Source organism: Charadrius vociferus, unplaced genomic scaffold, assembly GCF_000708025.1.
Source record: "Charadrius vociferus isolate BGI_N301 unplaced genomic scaffold, ASM70802v2 scaffold103, whole genome shotgun sequence".
NCBI lineage: Eukaryota > Metazoa > Chordata > Aves > Charadriiformes > Charadriidae > Charadrius > Charadrius vociferus.
This window is the reverse complement of record NW_009648061.1, coordinates 5,792,479-5,811,014: the sequence shown is the minus strand read 5'-3', so window position 1 is coordinate 5,811,014 and position 18,536 is coordinate 5,792,479. Positions and strand designations below refer to the sequence as shown.

General features: G+C 39.8%; 1 protein-coding gene across 1 annotated transcript in view; it reads right to left on the bottom strand.

Moving 5' to 3' along the window:
* The window catches only part of ABCA13 (ATP-binding cassette, sub-family A (ABC1), member 13), a 207,582-nt gene that overhangs the window by 172,787 nt on the left and 16,259 nt on the right, over window positions 1-18,536 (bottom strand). Inside the window, exons 2-6 of the mRNA XM_009883803.1 lie at window positions 16,140-16,233; window positions 14,243-14,366; window positions 8,642-8,822; window positions 2,665-2,828; window positions 1,017-1,132 (exon numbers count right to left, since the gene is read on the bottom strand). Coding sequence (XP_009882105.1) covers window positions 1,017-1,132; window positions 2,665-2,828; window positions 8,642-8,822; window positions 14,243-14,366; window positions 16,140-16,233 — 679 coding nt within the window. The remainder of the gene's footprint in view (window positions 1-1,016; window positions 1,133-2,664; window positions 2,829-8,641; window positions 8,823-14,242; window positions 14,367-16,139; window positions 16,234-18,536) is intronic.

The window sequence follows — 18,536 nt, the reverse complement described above, 5'->3', positions numbered from 1 at the left end:
CCTGATGATTCGTACTTGATGAGACCCAAGCACCATGTTTCCAGCTGTTTGCAAAAATATACCCAACAAAACAAGTGTGCACCTGAACACCAATTTCACTAGTATAAAATCCATGATTGCATTAGTATTACGGTAAAGCCAGTTAATCTGATGGTATTCTGACAGCTGATAAAATAATGGTGAGATGCCAGCAGACCCAGCAGAGTGCCATTCTGAACTGTGTGTAATTCTGCACATAGTCATGCATATGTGCATGTATGGGCTGGATATGAATAATGGCTGAGAGGGAGAGCACCAGGAGAATACCAGAAGACCCAGGGAATTCAAGCTCACCCTCTGTGCAAGAGCTCCAGCATATCACTTTTGTACCATTTCAGTCTTGGTTTTGACAGCTGAAGTGGGATTTAGACCACATATAATTCTTAGCCTGACCTTCTATGCAGAGCAGACAGCTGCATCTAGAATCTAATTGTGTGCCACCACTTTGCCAATGAAACTTGTTCCTGACCTTTTCTTGAGTTGTCGTCCTGGGGCCAGCCTACCTTCTCCAGTTAAACTCATCTCCCATACTCAAGCAGCAGATGGGGAAACATAGCCCTTCAGCTGAGACCAGAATTTATGATAACAGAAGAATGAAGCTTAAAGTAAAACAGCCATAATGCTTAACAGGCGTGTCCAAAACAAGAGGCTACCCTTCTGTCAAATGGAAGAAATTATCCTTTGCTGTGATTCAGTCTCTCTCCAACATTCACCACTGAAAGGTCTTTCTAAACACGATATATTAGACCAATGTGCTTTATTTATCAAATAGTTGCCAGAGCCTGATGAAATTTAGTTATTAGCATTTAAAAAAAAAACAGATCAATAAAGAAATGGGTCAGTACTACAGCAATATAGTTCAATTCTTAGACCTTTCCCATTAGGAATTTAGCAGAAGCTCAAACAGTTACTGCTATCGTATATTCCCAGCATGCTTACAAGGTACTTTAAAAAAAAATCCGAAGCAAACTTCTTACCTTCTAACCGTCTATCCTGTACTGATGCAGCAGTTAAATTCAGTGCTGTTTTCACCATTTCATAGAAACTTTTGCCCAATGGCATCATAGCTAAATCCTTCAATGATGCTAACATACTGAAAGTGAAAAATAAAATGAAAATCAAGCTTTCTATACACCCAGAAAAACTGAAAGGACTTGGTGGAAAAAGATGAATTTCAAGCAATTAATACTAAAATACTTTATTGTTGAAAAAATGATCTTTCATCAAATTAAACTTTTAATGAAAAAAAAACCCCACAAGTTGGGATTTTACAGTTAGAGTTCACTCAATTTTCTTTAAAGAAACGTCTCCTATGAGGACTAATGTCCTCTGGGGAAAAAAAAAAGAAAGAGAGAGAAAGAGTTAAAAGAGAGAGCAAAAATGAGGGCAAAACCACCACAAGAGTTCTCCCTGTTATCCCCACAAGAAGACAGGACAGACACACAATACATAAATTTCACTTCCAGCCAAACTGCAGAGAAAAAAAGAACCTTTAAAGCAATAGTACAGTTATTCTCACAACAAATTAAACAAAGCACATCATAGAATGTATTGATAAAAATATATCTGTTGAATTTCTTATAAGTCACAGTCACTTTAGCTGTCAAAGAAACTTCTTTGTTAATATAGCTGTACTTTACTACTTAAAGTTTATGTCCAATTTACCAGTTATTTCCTATAGAGTATTCCTTTGCTATTATGAAAATAAGAATTCAGTTTTGTTAGAGTGGATCAGCAGTTTCCAACATATGTGAGAGGAGGGGAAAAAAAAAACAACCCACAAACCAACATTATTTAGCTTCGCCAAGGAGGTGTGAAAAGTTTCTGGTAAGCACCTCTGAAAGATGCAGCAGAATTGGTAAAGCCCAGGAAGTGGAAGAAGTTGTAAATTTAGGAACCTTTCTGCTGACTAAATTCAGCCTGAGCCAGGACCTCTAGAAGTGTATGTTAGTAATACAAAGCTAGTCAAGAAATAAGCATTGTTTTTCGTGAATTATTTTACTGAAAATAGCTGTAGATACTTCTCTTTGTCTATGCTTTTGATATCATGTCTTCCTCTGAATCCAGCTCTCTGGAACCTGAGGCTGAAAACTTTCATATTCAGAATACAGTCTCTGTGGGTTTTTTCTTACTGCTTCATTTCTTGCAAGAGAACAGCCAAAGCTATTTTGATAGCAAGAGGCTTGAGAAGCAAAATGGAGTAATTTTCCTAACATTGACCAAGTGCTACATACATATTAAGTTGATTAGAATAAAAACTATTATTTTCTTATATTTGCATGTAAATATTCTGTCTTTCAAAGAGTCCCAAATCCCATTACAAAGTTCAAAGCCATATTATGTGATGGGCTAATTTTAACCATCGGTAAGATGAAGGTACTTCTTGGATACTCCTAGGGAATCTCTGCTAAGTTGACCAGAGGTGAAAAGTGCAGATATGAAGGAATCAAAATGGGTGAAAACTCCTACCCACACCTCTATAAAACAGAATCTGGTAAATACAAGAAAATTTCAGCCTCTTTACACTGATAAAGATGCCTATTTTATTAAATAGTTAGTGAGAAGAAAAAGAATTGCAGGTAAAATGTTAAAACAGAGCACTCTCAAGCACATAAAAGTACTTACTTTTGAATACCTTTTAGAAACTGTGCTACAGCAGCTAACCCATCTTCTGTATAAAAGCTGTTCGATTCAAGATGAGGAAGTGAATGCAGAATGTTCCAGAAATATGGTTGCTTGTACAGGTTTTCTGCTCTAGAAATCATTTCCTCCACTTCATTCAAATCCATCTTTATGCAAAGAAAACACATTTACATGCAACACTTCCATTAACAGAAAAAAAAAAAAAAATAGCAAGCGCCTGTTACTTCCCCTGCCCTCCTGAATTTTAAACCATTTAAAATATTTTTTCAAGTGGAAACTTACCTCTAGCTTTGGTAATTCACCAAATCATTTTGGTGGTACTTTGAACTTATGTCAGCTTTATTTCAGGTGTCTTTCTCTGCTCTGATGGAAAATGTAGCTGGGAGAAAAGCTAAGCAATCTCTTTCTGTTCAGAAGCCTAACTGTCCCAAAGAGAAGGATCATCTTTGAGATCTCAAACATAAGGAGCCCTTTAGCCCTGCAATGAGCTTCTAAGTATAGGACATAAAAACCAGGGGACTGCCAGGGACATGCCATCCTTGCCTCACAGCTCCTTGCAGGGGGCTCTGGGTGTGTCAAATAATAATTGATAAGAATGGCTCTTTCAGGATGGACTGGGGTAAAACCACTTCTTTTATAGAACTACACTATCAGATGTCTATGAAAAACATAGGATCTATCATACTTGTTTATTATGCAGTCCTTGTCTCTGTAAATTAATGTTTCACTAGGGCTCTTTTGGAAAATGGTAACATGAGCACACAAAAAGAAGTTGTGTATATTAGCTCTGTTACTACTAATAATAGGCTACTTTCAATTAAATATTTTTAATGTTGATAAATACATTCTTTCTATTTTATTTACCACTCCAGAAATGAAATTTCATATTGATAAATCTCCTTTCAATTGAGTATCTCATGAGCAATTTAAAAATATTACTATAAAAATGCCATCTAATTTCAAGTTATAAATTGGAAATCTAGGTTTCATAAAGTAGCAGTTACAATCAATCACGTATGGAGAAAATTAATTTTAAAATATTTTTAAAGCGAAAACAGTGATCTGTGAAAGGTACAAAATTGACAGTAATGGAGATCCACTGCTGTGCTTATTCAGCCTTCCTTTTTGTGTTGAGATTGCAAGGGTCAAAGATGAATGCATTAGGGAGAGCACAAAGACCAAACTTGTTTCACATAAACTGCCAAATTAATTCTGGAAGTAATTATGTTACATCTTGCAAATCTGTCTTCCTTCACCCCCACTTGAGTCTGTTTACCATATTCACTGGATCACAAACTTTAATTCAAAGTAATATCATCCAAGCAATAGCCCCATCTTTTCAATCTCAGTGCAGTCTCTTTTCACATTTTGGGTTTGTTTGGGTTTTTTGGTTTGTTGGTTCGTTTTTTTTAATAATAAGTACACATTAGGATAAGAGTTCCTTGCAAGACATTTTGTAATATGATTTTATACAACTACACAAGGTCTGAGAGATGCACTTTTAAATTGCTCCTAATGAACAATTAGCCTTCAAATAGCCGTGAATTTTAGCCACTAACAACCCAGACTGGTTTAAATCAGTCATCTAGAAACCACTGAACCTCTATCAAATTTACAAGACATCATTTTTTCCTTCAACAGCTTACCAATTTTTTTAAAGATAGTTTACTAAAACTTGACAGTATACAAATTTCTAACTATTATAATAAAGATACCTCAAAATCCAGAACTGTAATTTAGAAATAGACTGTAAAAATACTTACAGTAAGAAAAGCAGTGATGTTATGGAGCCCTGTAAAATTAAATATTTTCCTTTAGAGGGGCATTATTAACTTCAGAATAATCAATTTTATAAGCAATAGCAAGTAGTACACAAAGGGCATTTCTATGGGAATAAAGGTATGTGAAACAACTAATACCCTAGAAAGATAGTGATCCACTTGATAGTCTGTGTTTTCCAATACTTTTACTATTATCACAAAAAAGACTTAAAATAAATTGCTTACCATTCACTTTTCAGTAAGGCAAAATCATCACATCAAGACTAGATGAACATATTAGCTCCCAGCCAGCCGGGCATGAAAATGGCTGTTTCGCCTAAATCTTTCGACTTGAAAACTCAGCCAGAAAGTCAGGGTAATACTAGGTCTTAAATGCCCACCTGCTAGAGCAGCAAGGCTGCACAGTATGGGTGAGAACAGAGTGGGAGCAGCAGAACCTGGCATTTCCAGTCTCACTCTTTTAGTGTGAGACTGACTTGTTTGCCTAAAGGTCACCAGGTGGGAGCTACTGAGGTTTTCTATCCCTATACTCTCTAGTACAACAGAAAACCTGGGGAGAAAAACTTAAATCCTGATAAGTTACTTTTGAATGCTTGTTAGACCAAGTAACATGTACTCACATTATTAACCCCTATTTTAAAACCTTTCCCCTCACTTTATTTTGTTAACTATCAAGTAGTAAAACAAAAGCACAATTTTAGAAAGCTAACTTTTTTCTGAGAATTTTATGACGGCCACAGCAATAGTAATCATAAAAGTGGCTTTTTTCTGGGCAGTTAAGATTTTAGTTTGTTCATTTTATTTTTTAAATAAAAGTATTCCTTTGTCCAACGGTTATCACCACCTGATAGATGAAGCAATTCATTATTAGAAAGGTCACAGCTTACCTGAGAACTTTGAGTTTTCCTCCCATAGCTTTTCTAAAGCCATGGTTTTCTCTGTGGTCTCAATAAAACCATTTGCAAGTTCTTCTACCTCTTTCATAAAGCCTAGATCAGGTCCTGTGAAGCTCTCTGGACCAGCCTGGATGCCTGAAGTACTTTTCCACAGAAAGAAAGGGGACAGGGGCGGTAATTACAAACTGGAAGCTAAAAAATGTTTACATACGCATAGCAGTATTATGTTTTATTTTCTTTCTATCTATTATACATTTACACAACTTTTATTTAGTGTACAAGTTACAGCACTGAGTCTCAAAACCTCAAGAAAGAGGGCAATGAAAAATTGCTGAGCTGGAGCAGTTCACCTACACCAGTAACCCAATTCTGGCAGCAGTCAGACACATCCAAAGAAGTCTTTGATGTTTCTGAACATACTCAACTTTTCTCCCCTGGTTTATCGTGAGTCCAGGTGATGGTTCAGTAATGGCCTGTACCCTCAAATTCAGGCTTTCATATTGCATCTAAGGCAACACGCTGCAAACAGAACAGGTAAATTGGTCAATGTGACCAGATGAAATATAAGTAAGTCTCTCTGGGCCCTGAAGAAAGTTGGTGCTTCCTCTTTAGTTAGTTCACTAAGCAACAGAACAATGATAACAATTCCACCACCTTAACAAAAAATCATCCACACTAACAAACATACACCAATTCCAGATAGTGTGCTCCTCAAGGTACTCTTCAACTTTTCAAGTCGAGAAGAACGATGTTTCTGGCTGTATATTTTTTCTTTATGCTGACGCACACACAAGTGTGTGTTGTTAGGAAAACCTATACAGTTTTTATTTGGGATATGACAGCTTGTTTTTTCAAATACATGCAACAACCTATAAAAATAGTATCCTATTATCATTACCAGCTTTCCCCTGATTTTAGCTTACAGCCAAACCCCTGGTACATGTTTTCTCTATTATCTCTATCATACTACCATCTGGTGGCTACTCAATAGCACAACAACCTTCTAACAATACTTTCAAGATGAAATCAGAAGTCAAAGAGTCATTTAAACATCTCTATACAAGACAAAATAACTTGACACTCTCCCAAGGCACCATAAACAATGGAATAATCATCTTTAGCCAGGAATAATCACCTTTTACTAGCCCGTTGAATTCTGGTTTAGCTTACAGGAAGTTCGAGTTGTCTTAGGGTGAAATCTTGTGTAGCAAAAACATTATTATCTTTCATTAGAAGCAAAATTAACAGTCAAATAAGCCCCACTTACAAAAATACAATAAAAATTTACATTCCTTTCTTGTCAAACTTTTATGTGAATACTAGTTTTCAGCACAATTTTTACTTATTGGTAAAGAAAAAACTAATGAGACAGATTCACAAACTAAAGCAAAAAACATAAGCCACTGCTTTCTGATTCTCTCGTTTCTCTTTCTCTCCCTCCCTGATCTTCATTTGTTCAGACACCCACAGAACTGTCTGCAACTTTATACCAAGGGATGAGAAGAAAATTTAATCTTAAAACAATCAAGTTCTTGATTGCTTCAGTGCAGCTTATTTTGATCCCAACTTGGCCAACAGACAGTAGGATTTTGGAAAACTCTTTCACAAGCCTCAAACTTCAACAGATTAAAGACAGAACATTTCCTCACCACCTTTTTTTTTTATTTATTTTCCTTTTAAATGCAGTTTTAGAAAGCAGGTTTCTGTTGCTCAGAAGGCAGCTTTTAGGGTGATTAATAGCTGCACTTTAGTTATTGCTTTTGAAAACTACCATTTAAATTCCAATATTGCTAACACACCTACTGCCTGAAATTTCAGACAGCTAGAAACACTGGTGTTTGGCAAAGAAGAACAGGAACACTAACTACATACTGAAAACTTTCTAGCACTGTGCTTTTTGAGCATGAGCAAGCGGCCAGCGCTTGACCAGAATAACAACCACCACATTAATTAAAACACAAATCCAGTCAGAACTCAAAAAAAAAAAAAATACTCTAGCTCAGTTTCCACAGAATTTTCTGCAGATTTTTTTTTTTGCTTGTTTCAAAATACTTGCTGAACTTTAAATTTACAACTGAACTCACAAAACAAGGTCATTTAAAATAATCCCAAGAACTCAAAGAAGTGGAGCAGAAAGGCAGTATTTCAACCCATGTTGTTTTTCCTCCAAACTAGATGTAAGCTCTGCATCCCCATTTACAATCTCCCTGGTTCAGAAGCACTGCAAACAATAATTCTCTGGGGGAAAAGGACACTTTTACTCCCACGGGAGCATATGGCTAGGCTCAGTCCTTTTTCCAGGGTTACTGGTGCTGCTCAGCCTCCCTGCCAGCAGCAGGTTGCACAGGTGACAGCGAGGGTAGAGTTAGTAACTCCCTCTCCTCTACCACCACTGCTGACTCTGCTGCACCTTGGATCTGCAAAGCGTGGGTTGATAAAGAGCAGGGGAACAAAAATACCCCTCTTGGCATCTAATTTGATGTGCTATAGCCACTCGTTTGATATATAGCAGAAGCACACCCAATAAAACAGGCTGAATTGTGTGAACATTAATCACTTCTGTAAACCTGAATCTCTTGTGAGTAATCCCAGCCCAGAAACCATCCAGCCTCACACTGCATAAGCAGAGTAGCAAGCGGTTCTTGGAACACGTAGGTAGGAAGCATAATAGATAAGCATGGTCTGTTTAGCAATAGCTTTTCAAACGAGAGGAAAACTGAACTCCCTCCCCATCCCCCCCAAGGAAAAATGCTGTCTACTCTTCATCGCTTAGCTTCAAAGTATTTCAGTGATAGCTGCAAAGTTTCCTTTGAACTAAGAAGCTGGGCAAAAGGCTTCAGGTTGTGCTGCCCTAGGCACTGTGTGAAGCAGCAGCAGCAGCCTGCATAACCATGCTGTGCCTCTGCCCCTTGCCCGAGCAGGACAGCAAGCTCAGCTGGGCTGTCCCATCAGTGTCTCCGGGCTTGAGGGCTGGGGAGACAAGCCACTGCCCTACAAGGGGTCCCACAGGGTACACGGAGGGGGGTATGGGGAAGATACACAGACTAGAAGCATCGAAGAAAATAGCTGGCAGCACTTGGAGCGTGGTGGCTCTGGAGAGCTCCAGGGAGAACCTCAGGGAAAAGCAAATTCATAGTGAAACCGGAGGAAGAACTGGGAAACAGTAGGGGGTTGTAGATGTTCAGGGTATGGAAGAAGGACTGAAAAAACAGGCATAAGGCCCAGCTATTACAGAAGATAAAGCCGCAATAGCAACCTGAAAAACTCATAGAAACACCGCACTCCCACGCACAAGCCTCTCTGCAGGATGACAGCAGCCATTCGGATGTGCTGTGTCTGAGCTATTTGCTTCATGGGGATTTCCAGGGCAGGACTGATGTCAGCCAGACGCCACTTATGCCCCTCTTTTGCCATCATTGCCACAGCCCTTCCTCTGGATACTGTTGGAGCTGGGTGCAATCTCCTTTGGAAGAAGAAATGGCAATGGGCATATTAGTTATCAGGCTCAGTTTTATGAAACAGATTAAAATATTACAGAGGTTCCATTTGCTGAATATCCATGCTAAGTTTTAAAGGATTCTACATGTCTTCAACATGGTAATATGGGACCATATTAATCTCCTAATAAGAATGCTATGAGATTCTACTAGTCTCTTAATTCAGAACTAGTTACACAAAATTGCAGGAAAATGTCACTATCTTGCCAAAAAAATAAGAAATTAAACTTCAAAACCAGCTGCAGGGACCATCAAGACAAGCAATTTTCAGACAGTGTGCCAACAAAAATACTTAATTGTTCTACTGTTACTCTCCCAAAGAGCCTTCAAAGTGTGCTTTCTGGGGCAGAAGATGACATTAACTTACTTATGTATGTGTAAAGGAAGTCAACAGCAGCAGTTGCTAGGAACAATAAAGTGGAGAAGGGATGACAAAAAGGACAAAAGGAGGAAGCCAGCAATTTGTAGGAGAGGACATATATAATTAGAACTGGCCTGTTAGGAGAAGTTCTGTATACAAATATTGGTTCATTATCATCCATGGTAACTCTTCCCTTAATTGTGCGTTTCCAGAAATACTTGCATAAGGACAAAAATCAAACTGAAGACAGACATTCATATGAGTTTTGACCATAACAAAACACTGCAAAAGAGCAAAAAGACTGCATCTCTGTGAGCATGTAAAAGCAATTGGCATTTCCTAAGTCATGGTTCAGAAAAACCTAATTCTGCCCAAATTACCCAGTTACTTGGGACAACAATAAGAACATTTCAGAGCTCATCTGAGATCTCAGCTATTATGTGCAATGCAATTTAGACTGGTGATTTTCATAAACCTCTCAGCAAACTCATGTCTCAAACTCACCCCTGTCACCACATTAAAAATTTCTCTCTAAACTTGCAAAGACCCAGCTGTGCTGGCTCCTGCTCTGCAGCATCTCAGAACAGCCTGGAGACATGACATCTCCATCAACACCAACACACACCCTGGACAATAGTTTACTGCGTGTCAGTCACAGAAAGGAAAGATGTTTCCCCTTCGTGTTGCGTACTGTTATAAGCCTTCAAAAATGCAATAGATAAAAAAATATAATGAACGAAAAAAAGTTGTTCTTAATTGGTTATAAAATGAAGAAAACTTATGTTTTCTCCCTAACTCTCTGACAATCTACCAGCAGGATCACAAAAATTGCTTAGATTTCTGGTTTCCAACTACATAGTATAAGACTACAAGTCTGCAGACTACATACGGTTACTACTGCAATAAGTTGCTGTAGACATACAGCTATCTTGCAGTTTTATTTCTTTTTTCATTTGAAGATATACATCATCAAAGAAAAATTTGACCCTCTAAGCAATTCTTACACAAATGCTATCATTGTTGCTTAGACCTTCCTTGATTTTGTTTTTCTACACCTGCTCTCATACATGAGCTCTTCTAATACTTCTCCACTAGAGAACCACAGAGGCCCAGTTATCAATAAAATCAGCAAGAAGAAAGGGACCAGCATGAGCGGGGCTGCTTCAGGAGGGGGGCCAAGCTGAGGTGACCACGGAGGAGGCCATGCCCTCACCGATGGGGTAACGTCCCCCAGGATCCCAGCCAGCAGGCAGAGCTGGGGGTAGATCACAGGGTACAGTGACAGCCCCAACATAAGCAACAAAAATCAAACTGAAGACAGCAGGATAAGCCCAGGAGTTCAGTCAGATGCCAAAGGAGACAAAGCTACCACATAGGAACAAGGGGTCGGTCCAAGAGAAGATGCCAGGGACAGACCTGGGGCTCTGACATACCTACAGGGTGAGGCTGCTCAGGCTGCTACTACTTATAGCTAAACAAAGAGAAATAAACTAATGTGCTTAGAAATAACATTAATTTAGAGTCTTGTTTTCATGATCTTTGTAGATCTAAGTCTGAGAAAACCTAAGCTTAATTTTCTTTTAGGTACTGAGAAGTCTAACAAACATAGATATAGGAGTCAGCTGCAAGGGCAAATCCCACTGCAATCTGCAAGACTTGCAGTGCAATTAAGAGTACTGGGAATACATTAATGTTTCCATGCACATGTACTCTCGTTCATGGGTGTGGGTATAACACCATAGGACACCGTGCTGCATGGTTTTTATCTTATTTGCATGCTCGTAATTTTACTCTGTGCTCTGTTAAGGTGAGGTGGGGGTGGAACATTCTGGAAAGAGCAGGGGAAAATGTCCTTTGTCATGGGAGCTCCTAAGTATACCTCCTAAGTATTTCCTTACTCCTTTGCTCTGAGATACTGCTGGGCGTTACAGGCTAGGGAATCACATCAAAGAGGTGCAAGCCAGCAGCTTTTGCAGTGGCTGAAGAGAGAAGCAAGAACAAAGCCTTCGAGCTACTGAAAAATGGATGGTTTCTGAGGCATCAGAGGAGGTGGCAGATCTTGCTGCAAATCAAAGTTAATGTAGTTGTAGCCTTCACCTGGCTTATCTTCTTACCATGTTGGAGGCTGTTAATGGAGCCTGTTGCCTGGGGGCACGATGCCACATCTGTGAGGGCATGGTCCACACCAGGATGACTTCAACCACTGGCTAAGCCCCTGTCATGGAGCAGCCCTGCTCAGGCTGCTCACTGACAAATAGTTATTTGGGTGGTTTATGGCTTTCATAGTGGAGGTTCCAAGAGAAGTCATAGAATTACTTTTTCCAAAAGGCAATGACTATATTTCAAACTGACAGCACCCATGTGGTACATACTGTGAAAACAAATGGGTTAAGCGTCCATGCAAACTATGCACAGTCTTTGATTTACACTTAATAAACACAATATTGTTGATGCAAAAATGTCCCCGAAAATGATTATAAAGAACCACCTAAGGTTCAATATAAATCTTCAATAATTGGTATTACTGTTCCTATGCCACCCCTTCTCTCCAGTCAACACAGGGACATTGCAGGATTCAGTTATGTTTGGCTGATCAAGCTGACAGTCTGTATTCCTAAGGCTGTTGGCAGCCAGCATAAGTCACAGCAGCCCTGAGGTTGATTTAATTTATAATGATGGACCTGCTGGAATAGACTGACCTCAGAATGAACTTCATCCTACCTTTTTACCCCTTTTCTTTACCTAGGCTATATGCTACTCGGTGTAGCCTATTGAGTGTATAAATATGCATACATGCATGCATTTTATTTTTCAGTTGAAAAATTGAAAGCCACTGAATCATTTCACTGCTTCTTAAGTAGGTCTAATACTGCCTCCAGGAAATTCTTTCCTGCTTTTCTTTTGAGTTGAAATATAATTTGGGCAGTTCAGTGAAAGCAGTGTAAATAAGCATGTAGAGCAGTCAATATGGCTCATAGTTTCGAGAGGTTTAACACACTTAGATGGCATCTGGACTAGTGATATAAATAAAAACTATGCCTTTAGGAAACAATTTTTAAAAAGGCCAGCAGCTGTTGTAACTCTATAACCCAGTAATATAGTATTGCCACTTCAATTAACAGGCTACAGGCTTTGTACTGAGTTTGCAAGACCACAGCATGACACTTGCCACCTTTGCTTTGTCTGAACGTGCCTTAATGTGCCTGAAGTTTTGGGTCTGACTTGCTTTAGTTTAATTTTTTTTTTTTTTTCCTGGCCAGACAGCTATGGCTGTTTGCTTTACTTTCACTTGTCATTGTACAATATCACCATAGTTTTATACAGATAGTAGTAACAAGTGATCGTTCAGTGCAAAGGGAGATATTTACAATTAACATAGCAAAGCAGTGCAGAGAAACACAGCCCCAGTATAATAGGCCTTGAGAAGTGGGGACACAGGATGCACTGTACTGGAGTACAGGTCTGGGATGATAAGAGATGGGGCACAGGCTGGCACTGAGGACACCATGGCTATGAACAACTCACTAGCAGTCAGTAACAAAGTCAATTTATAAGTATCAAGAAAAAAGAACAGGTACCTAACATAGGTAAAGGATACCATATACATTCAGATGCACTATATAAATTCAGATGTATCATAGATATGCAGACCAGTGGAGAACAAGCAAGGTATAAAAGCACATTAGCAAACATAAGTGACCCTAAGTGCACCCTAGAGTGAAAAAGAAGCCATCAACACCACATTCCTCCAAGTAACGGGCTCCAGATCACGACTTGCCATAACAACCCCACCACCATCACACTGCAGCTGCTGACCTTACCACCCAGTATGGCAGTGGAAAGATGAGCATAACCCCAGGGAAAGGAGTAGAAACTAAGTGGTTATGTAACAATTTTAACTGTAGTATTATTATTATTATTATTATTAGGATAATTTTTGTTTAGGGATATTACTGTAATACTGTTTTTTCTGTATATAACTATTTTATGTAATACTAGATATGGACTAATAATGATTCATGGCTTAAACTGTAAAGATTTTAATTCCTCTAACAAATTACTGTCTTATGTAGAAGGTGTTTGCCCATAAATGAGATTTATTTTGCATGGTCTTATGCTTAATCAACAGCTCACTACGTGTACAAATAACTAGAACAGACTGCCTAGATCAAACGGTAAATATTATGGCCTATTAATGTGATACTGAAGCTTTCCAACTTGCTGCATGCTGATATTGCTACCTATAAACTTCTACAATAATAAACCATAAAAACTTGATGCTATTACACACTTAACTGGCTCAAACCTCTAAGACCTTTTTTGTAGATATTCTTCATTTTCTAAGAATAAACATACATATATACATACATATATTCTGATTAGCTCACCTTAATTTGACGTTATTGTTATGTATTTTGAAAGGTTGCTTATGACTACATCCTTCAGCCAATTTGCATAAGTGTCTTTGTATCTCAATGCTTTTCAACATTTTGAAGTAGATGAAACCACTACATTTCCTAAAGGAAAAGCCCAGATTCAACTTCATTTTTTTTCTTTCTGCATTCTGGGATCCTGTGACAAGGCCCTCTCACAGACTACTTTTTCAAGTTCTTTTTATTACAGAGCATCTGCTACTCCTTTTTGGCTTTTTGTGTCTTACACAGGAGTTACCCCTGTTTTGCTTTTCTGTGTTTATTTCTTCTGCCATATATGGTCCCAAAATATTCAAAGTTTAAATCCATGTGTGATATGCAGGTATGATATCACAAAGCACCTCTCCAATTTTCCCCCCAAAACACTTTTGAGTATCTAATAAAGCATGAAATGCCCAAGAAAGGCAAACAAAAAGTAGGGAGAGGCATGACTAAGGCCCTACATATTTTATATTCATAAAGACACCAAAGGCAACTTTTAGCAAAGAGTAACAAACCTCCTGTTCTACCTGTCTACAAGACACTAAGAACCTTTGTTGTAGAAAAAGATGCACTGTGATACTGACTGCTCTGTCACATTCGTATAACTTACCTGAAGCGGTTGTTTTTCTGTGCTGTGTAACTCATATTCTTGCATCTGGAACCAACATTACAAAAAAGGGTCCGCATGAAAGGATAAAGGCCCCGACTTGGTAAATCCCGAGCTTCTAAGTAACCTAAAACCACACAGTGGCAGAATTAAAGCCAGTGACATTGCAGTTACAAACCTCTACCATCACACTCTGTTCCCTTCTCCTAGAAAGTGGCTTTGTCGCCTGCAAACAATGAAGTTGTACGGATGGCAGGTGTCCCATTTAAGAACAACTAATTCACCACAGAAGATGAATAACTTTTGTGTCAGACTGTGAGAACAGGGTATAACATTTGAGCACAGTCTTTGAAAAGCTGATTTTCATGGTAGTAATGCTGTTGCAACATCATATGCTTTCTAGCCTCTCTTCCCAAAATGACTTGTGACCTAGATTAGAATATAGACTTCTTCAAAAAATAGTATTTCCTCTTTTTGCCCCAGCTTTCATGAGATAAAGGAACTGTTATTCAGCAATGTCTGAATGCACATCCCTCAAGGCTGTATAAACAGCAACTTTTCCACATCTCTGGAATTTATCCATATCTCTCCATGGCTCTGAGAATTTAAACTTCAAAATACAAAGCCACTTTTTGCTTATTTTGAAACATAAGGAATAGCTATAGGGATCCTACTTAATTTCATTTCTCTGTTTAAATTAGCTAAAATTGAGAAAGATTTGAAAGGTCATTTCCCTCTTCCCCTGGATATCTTTCTTTTGGCAACCATTACATCAAAATTAAGGGAATTAAATGAGACGGAGATAAAACTAGCATTTGGGCTAGCACTTTTACTGAATATTCAGAATTGAAAGATGCTAAAATGGGGAATTGTACATGATACTTAAAAATCCTAATTTTATTTAAATTCATGTGCCACTATCTTTGAGGCATGTACCATTAGGAATTGCACTGTTAGTCAAACCATCCTTCATTCACCAGGAACTGTACCTGATGTATAAAATAATGAATTTTGAGTTGTGAATGACCAGAGCCGTTTGCAGATGAGTTATTTTTACTTAGCACACTTCAGTTCACATTGTAGAAAGCTCTCTGAGCATGTACACTGGATTACTTCCTGCTAAAACAAGGCAGAATATGTACTCCAAGAGCACACTTAATGCACACAAACCATCAGCATGCATTGCATCCTTGGGTCCAGACTAGAGCTAGTCTAAAGTAAATGTATATAGTGCAGGCTAGATTCTCTGCAAATGTTTTCACTGTACAGATCTATAACTGTTTTACCAAATTGGTTTCTAATGTAGCTAAGGCTGTTTTATCCCCAGCTTACACATCTGTGAATAACAGAATAATAAACTGAATAGACTGTAATACACAAATCATTCTTTTCTGAATGAAGCTAACGTCTGACAAGAAAAAAAGCAAAAATAGCTTTATAAGATGGATGTAGTCATAACAAGTTTTGAAGTGTTGATGGAAGAATTTATTATTTACTAAATGTCCCTTCTAAATCCCAGGAAGTGGGTAAGGGTAAGATTCATCTGAGACATTTAACTGTTAATATCCACTGCACAATTGTCGATGTCTGAGCCAGTCATCTAAACTCCACTACTCAATAGAAAGTAATAAGTACAACTAAACCCCAAGTAATCCACCTTACTTCAAAGTATATATTTAAAACTGCTCTGACAAATCAGACCTTAAACTTTGTATTTCTTTCCTGCCTAAATATGGCTTGCTCAGATCCACAGCTACACAAGACTGAATCTTGCTGTGGAATTCTTTCCATCGGCTCCACCACATTTAAGTCCCTCCCTTCTAGGATATCTTTAATATTTCCTAAATACTTCTACAAGCAGAGGTGACCAAAATAGAACACAGGTGAAAAAAAAACATACAGTTTTCCTTGTATTTTGGGGGCTCCTGGAAGCGGATTGCAGCCAGAATCAAGAAAAGCACACATGGCCAGAGTATTTCAGTGAGAGACAAGACCTGAAAAAGAAAATCAAAACATCATCAATACTATAGAAAACAGGATTTGGGAACAAATCATTACAATTCATATATCTTTTAATAAAAACCATTAAATATCCCCTCTACAACTACTTAAAGGAAAATAAGATCATTAAAATCAAATTATTAATTGACTTCTATTTAAAATCCTTATAACATTGCCAAATACACTACTTTCAGAGTACAAAAGCAATTTTCACTTCTTCTATTTATAGTGTCTGTAGATATTTCTCTCTGATCAACACAAAGACTCTGACAACGCGATGGCAGTGACATCCAGCTTTCCCATACCTGAGCCTCCTAAAAAGCCAGCAGCATTCTGCACCGTGCTGCAGCTCCTCATGTTCCCCTGAACCCTGCCTGGTGGCATACCTCCTTGTCCTTGCCTGGCTCCCTGACTGCTGCCATTACAGCCTTTCTTTGACTTGTGGTCACCTCTCTCCAAAAGCTGCCTTAGTCACCTCCAGCCGCAGGGCATTGTGACACCAAGCTAACAGGCCTGAGGCTGTCCACCGCCACACTTCTCTCCCTGCCTTCCTATTTCCAGGGCCACAACGGAATGGCACCCAAGCTGGTGCACTGCAGGGCTTGCAGATTTTGAACAGGTCTCCCTCTGCGCAAATAGCACATACGTCGTATGTGCTCATCCCTCCGCAGAGAGGATATAAACCCCCAAAACAGATTGCATGGGAAAAACAAAACAAAACAACAAGCAAACAAACCCAATTGTCTCAATTTTCAGCTGCAAAAAAGGAAGAAACTGCCATCCAGCCAACTTTCAAAGGACTTCTAGATTCACTGATAAAAGAGCTAGGAAAGCGTGAATACTAAACTCAGTAACAGAAATGTGGTAGAAGTGACAAAGAACCACACTAAAGCTTTCCCATTATAGACTACTAACTTCTCCAAAGCCTGTTGAGGATTTTTATTTCTAAACTGTAAGGGTTGAATCAAATCCCACTGGGGAAGTGATTCCTAAACTTGGGTATATTAGAAAAATACCTGAGAAAAGTAATATAATGCTTTAGAACAAAAGTCAGTGGCAGAGTTTTCCCTGTGGAAAAGGCCTGCTCTGCTGCATACAAGGCAAGGAACTAAAGGCCTCTTGAAATTTAGGGAAATTGCCAACTGGACACACTCCAAACCCAACAGGAGCCAGCCAAACACAGGCGAGGCCTGGTGCTTTCAAACTGTTAGGGAGCAGGAAAGGACGGCTGCTCCCTAGGGCACATGGAGCCATGAACAGTACAACCTCCCTACAACACAAGGTGGGGAACCTCAGCCAGCTGGGGACCTGTCCCACAGGACCCCATGAGGCAAGCAGGGCAGGCTCAGCCAGCTTCAACCAGGAGTCCAGATCCTCAAGGCACAGTCATGGTGATGAGGCAGAACCACAGTCAATCCAGAAAGGCAGTGGCCAAGCACAAGAGCTGAGCTGGAGAGCAGTGCTCCTCTGACTTCACCCACGCAGGAGCTGAGAACCCAGAAGCCCTATTCCAGCTGAGACCTGGGCCCAGGTGGAGCCCCAGGTGAGGACAGTCAGAGCCATTGAGGCTTAGCAGCACCCCCAGGGCACTGGTAGCAACCTCCCCTCCTTGGCATGTCTGTCCCTATACCTCCCATTTGGGATCAGAGGGGGTCTTACTCTGGAGAGGTATCATTGCTGCAGGGTATCAGTGGGATATTTTGGGGAGGGTTATGGAACCAGTTACAACAGATGAGGAAAGGGATGCTGCAGAAGAGACTTGGAGGAGGAGGTGTCACTACACTGCCCTTAGAGATACACACAACCGCCACCCCCTCCAGGCCAGTGCTGGGGGAAAGGAGTGGGACAGAAGGTCCTACAAAAAGCCCAGGCAGAGGGTCAGGGCTGTGGGAGACCAGAGCTTGAGGGAGGAGGCTGTTTATAGGGGCGCAGACCCTGGAGAGCCACATGCTAGGCTTCCTGGTGCTCACCTCAGGGCTCACAGCAACCAAAGCTGGCAGTCAGGGCACAGCACCAGCCAGCTGCCCCCTAAAGGGCAAGGAGCCAAAGGGGGTGCCAGGGTCAGCAGCGTCCTTGTCAGGCAAGGCAAGCGGGCTGGGCAAGGGCAGCAATGGTCAACTGAGAGCCTGGATCTCCAGGTGAGTTTGCAGTGATGAGACAGGCATAAGATCAGGCCAGGAAGCTAACCTGCAGGCCATGGTCATATCCCACGAGAGCAACCAGGGTCAGACACAGCCCTACAACCACCAGCAGAGTCTATAGGAAGGTACAGCTGAGCCAGAGGCTACAGCTCCTG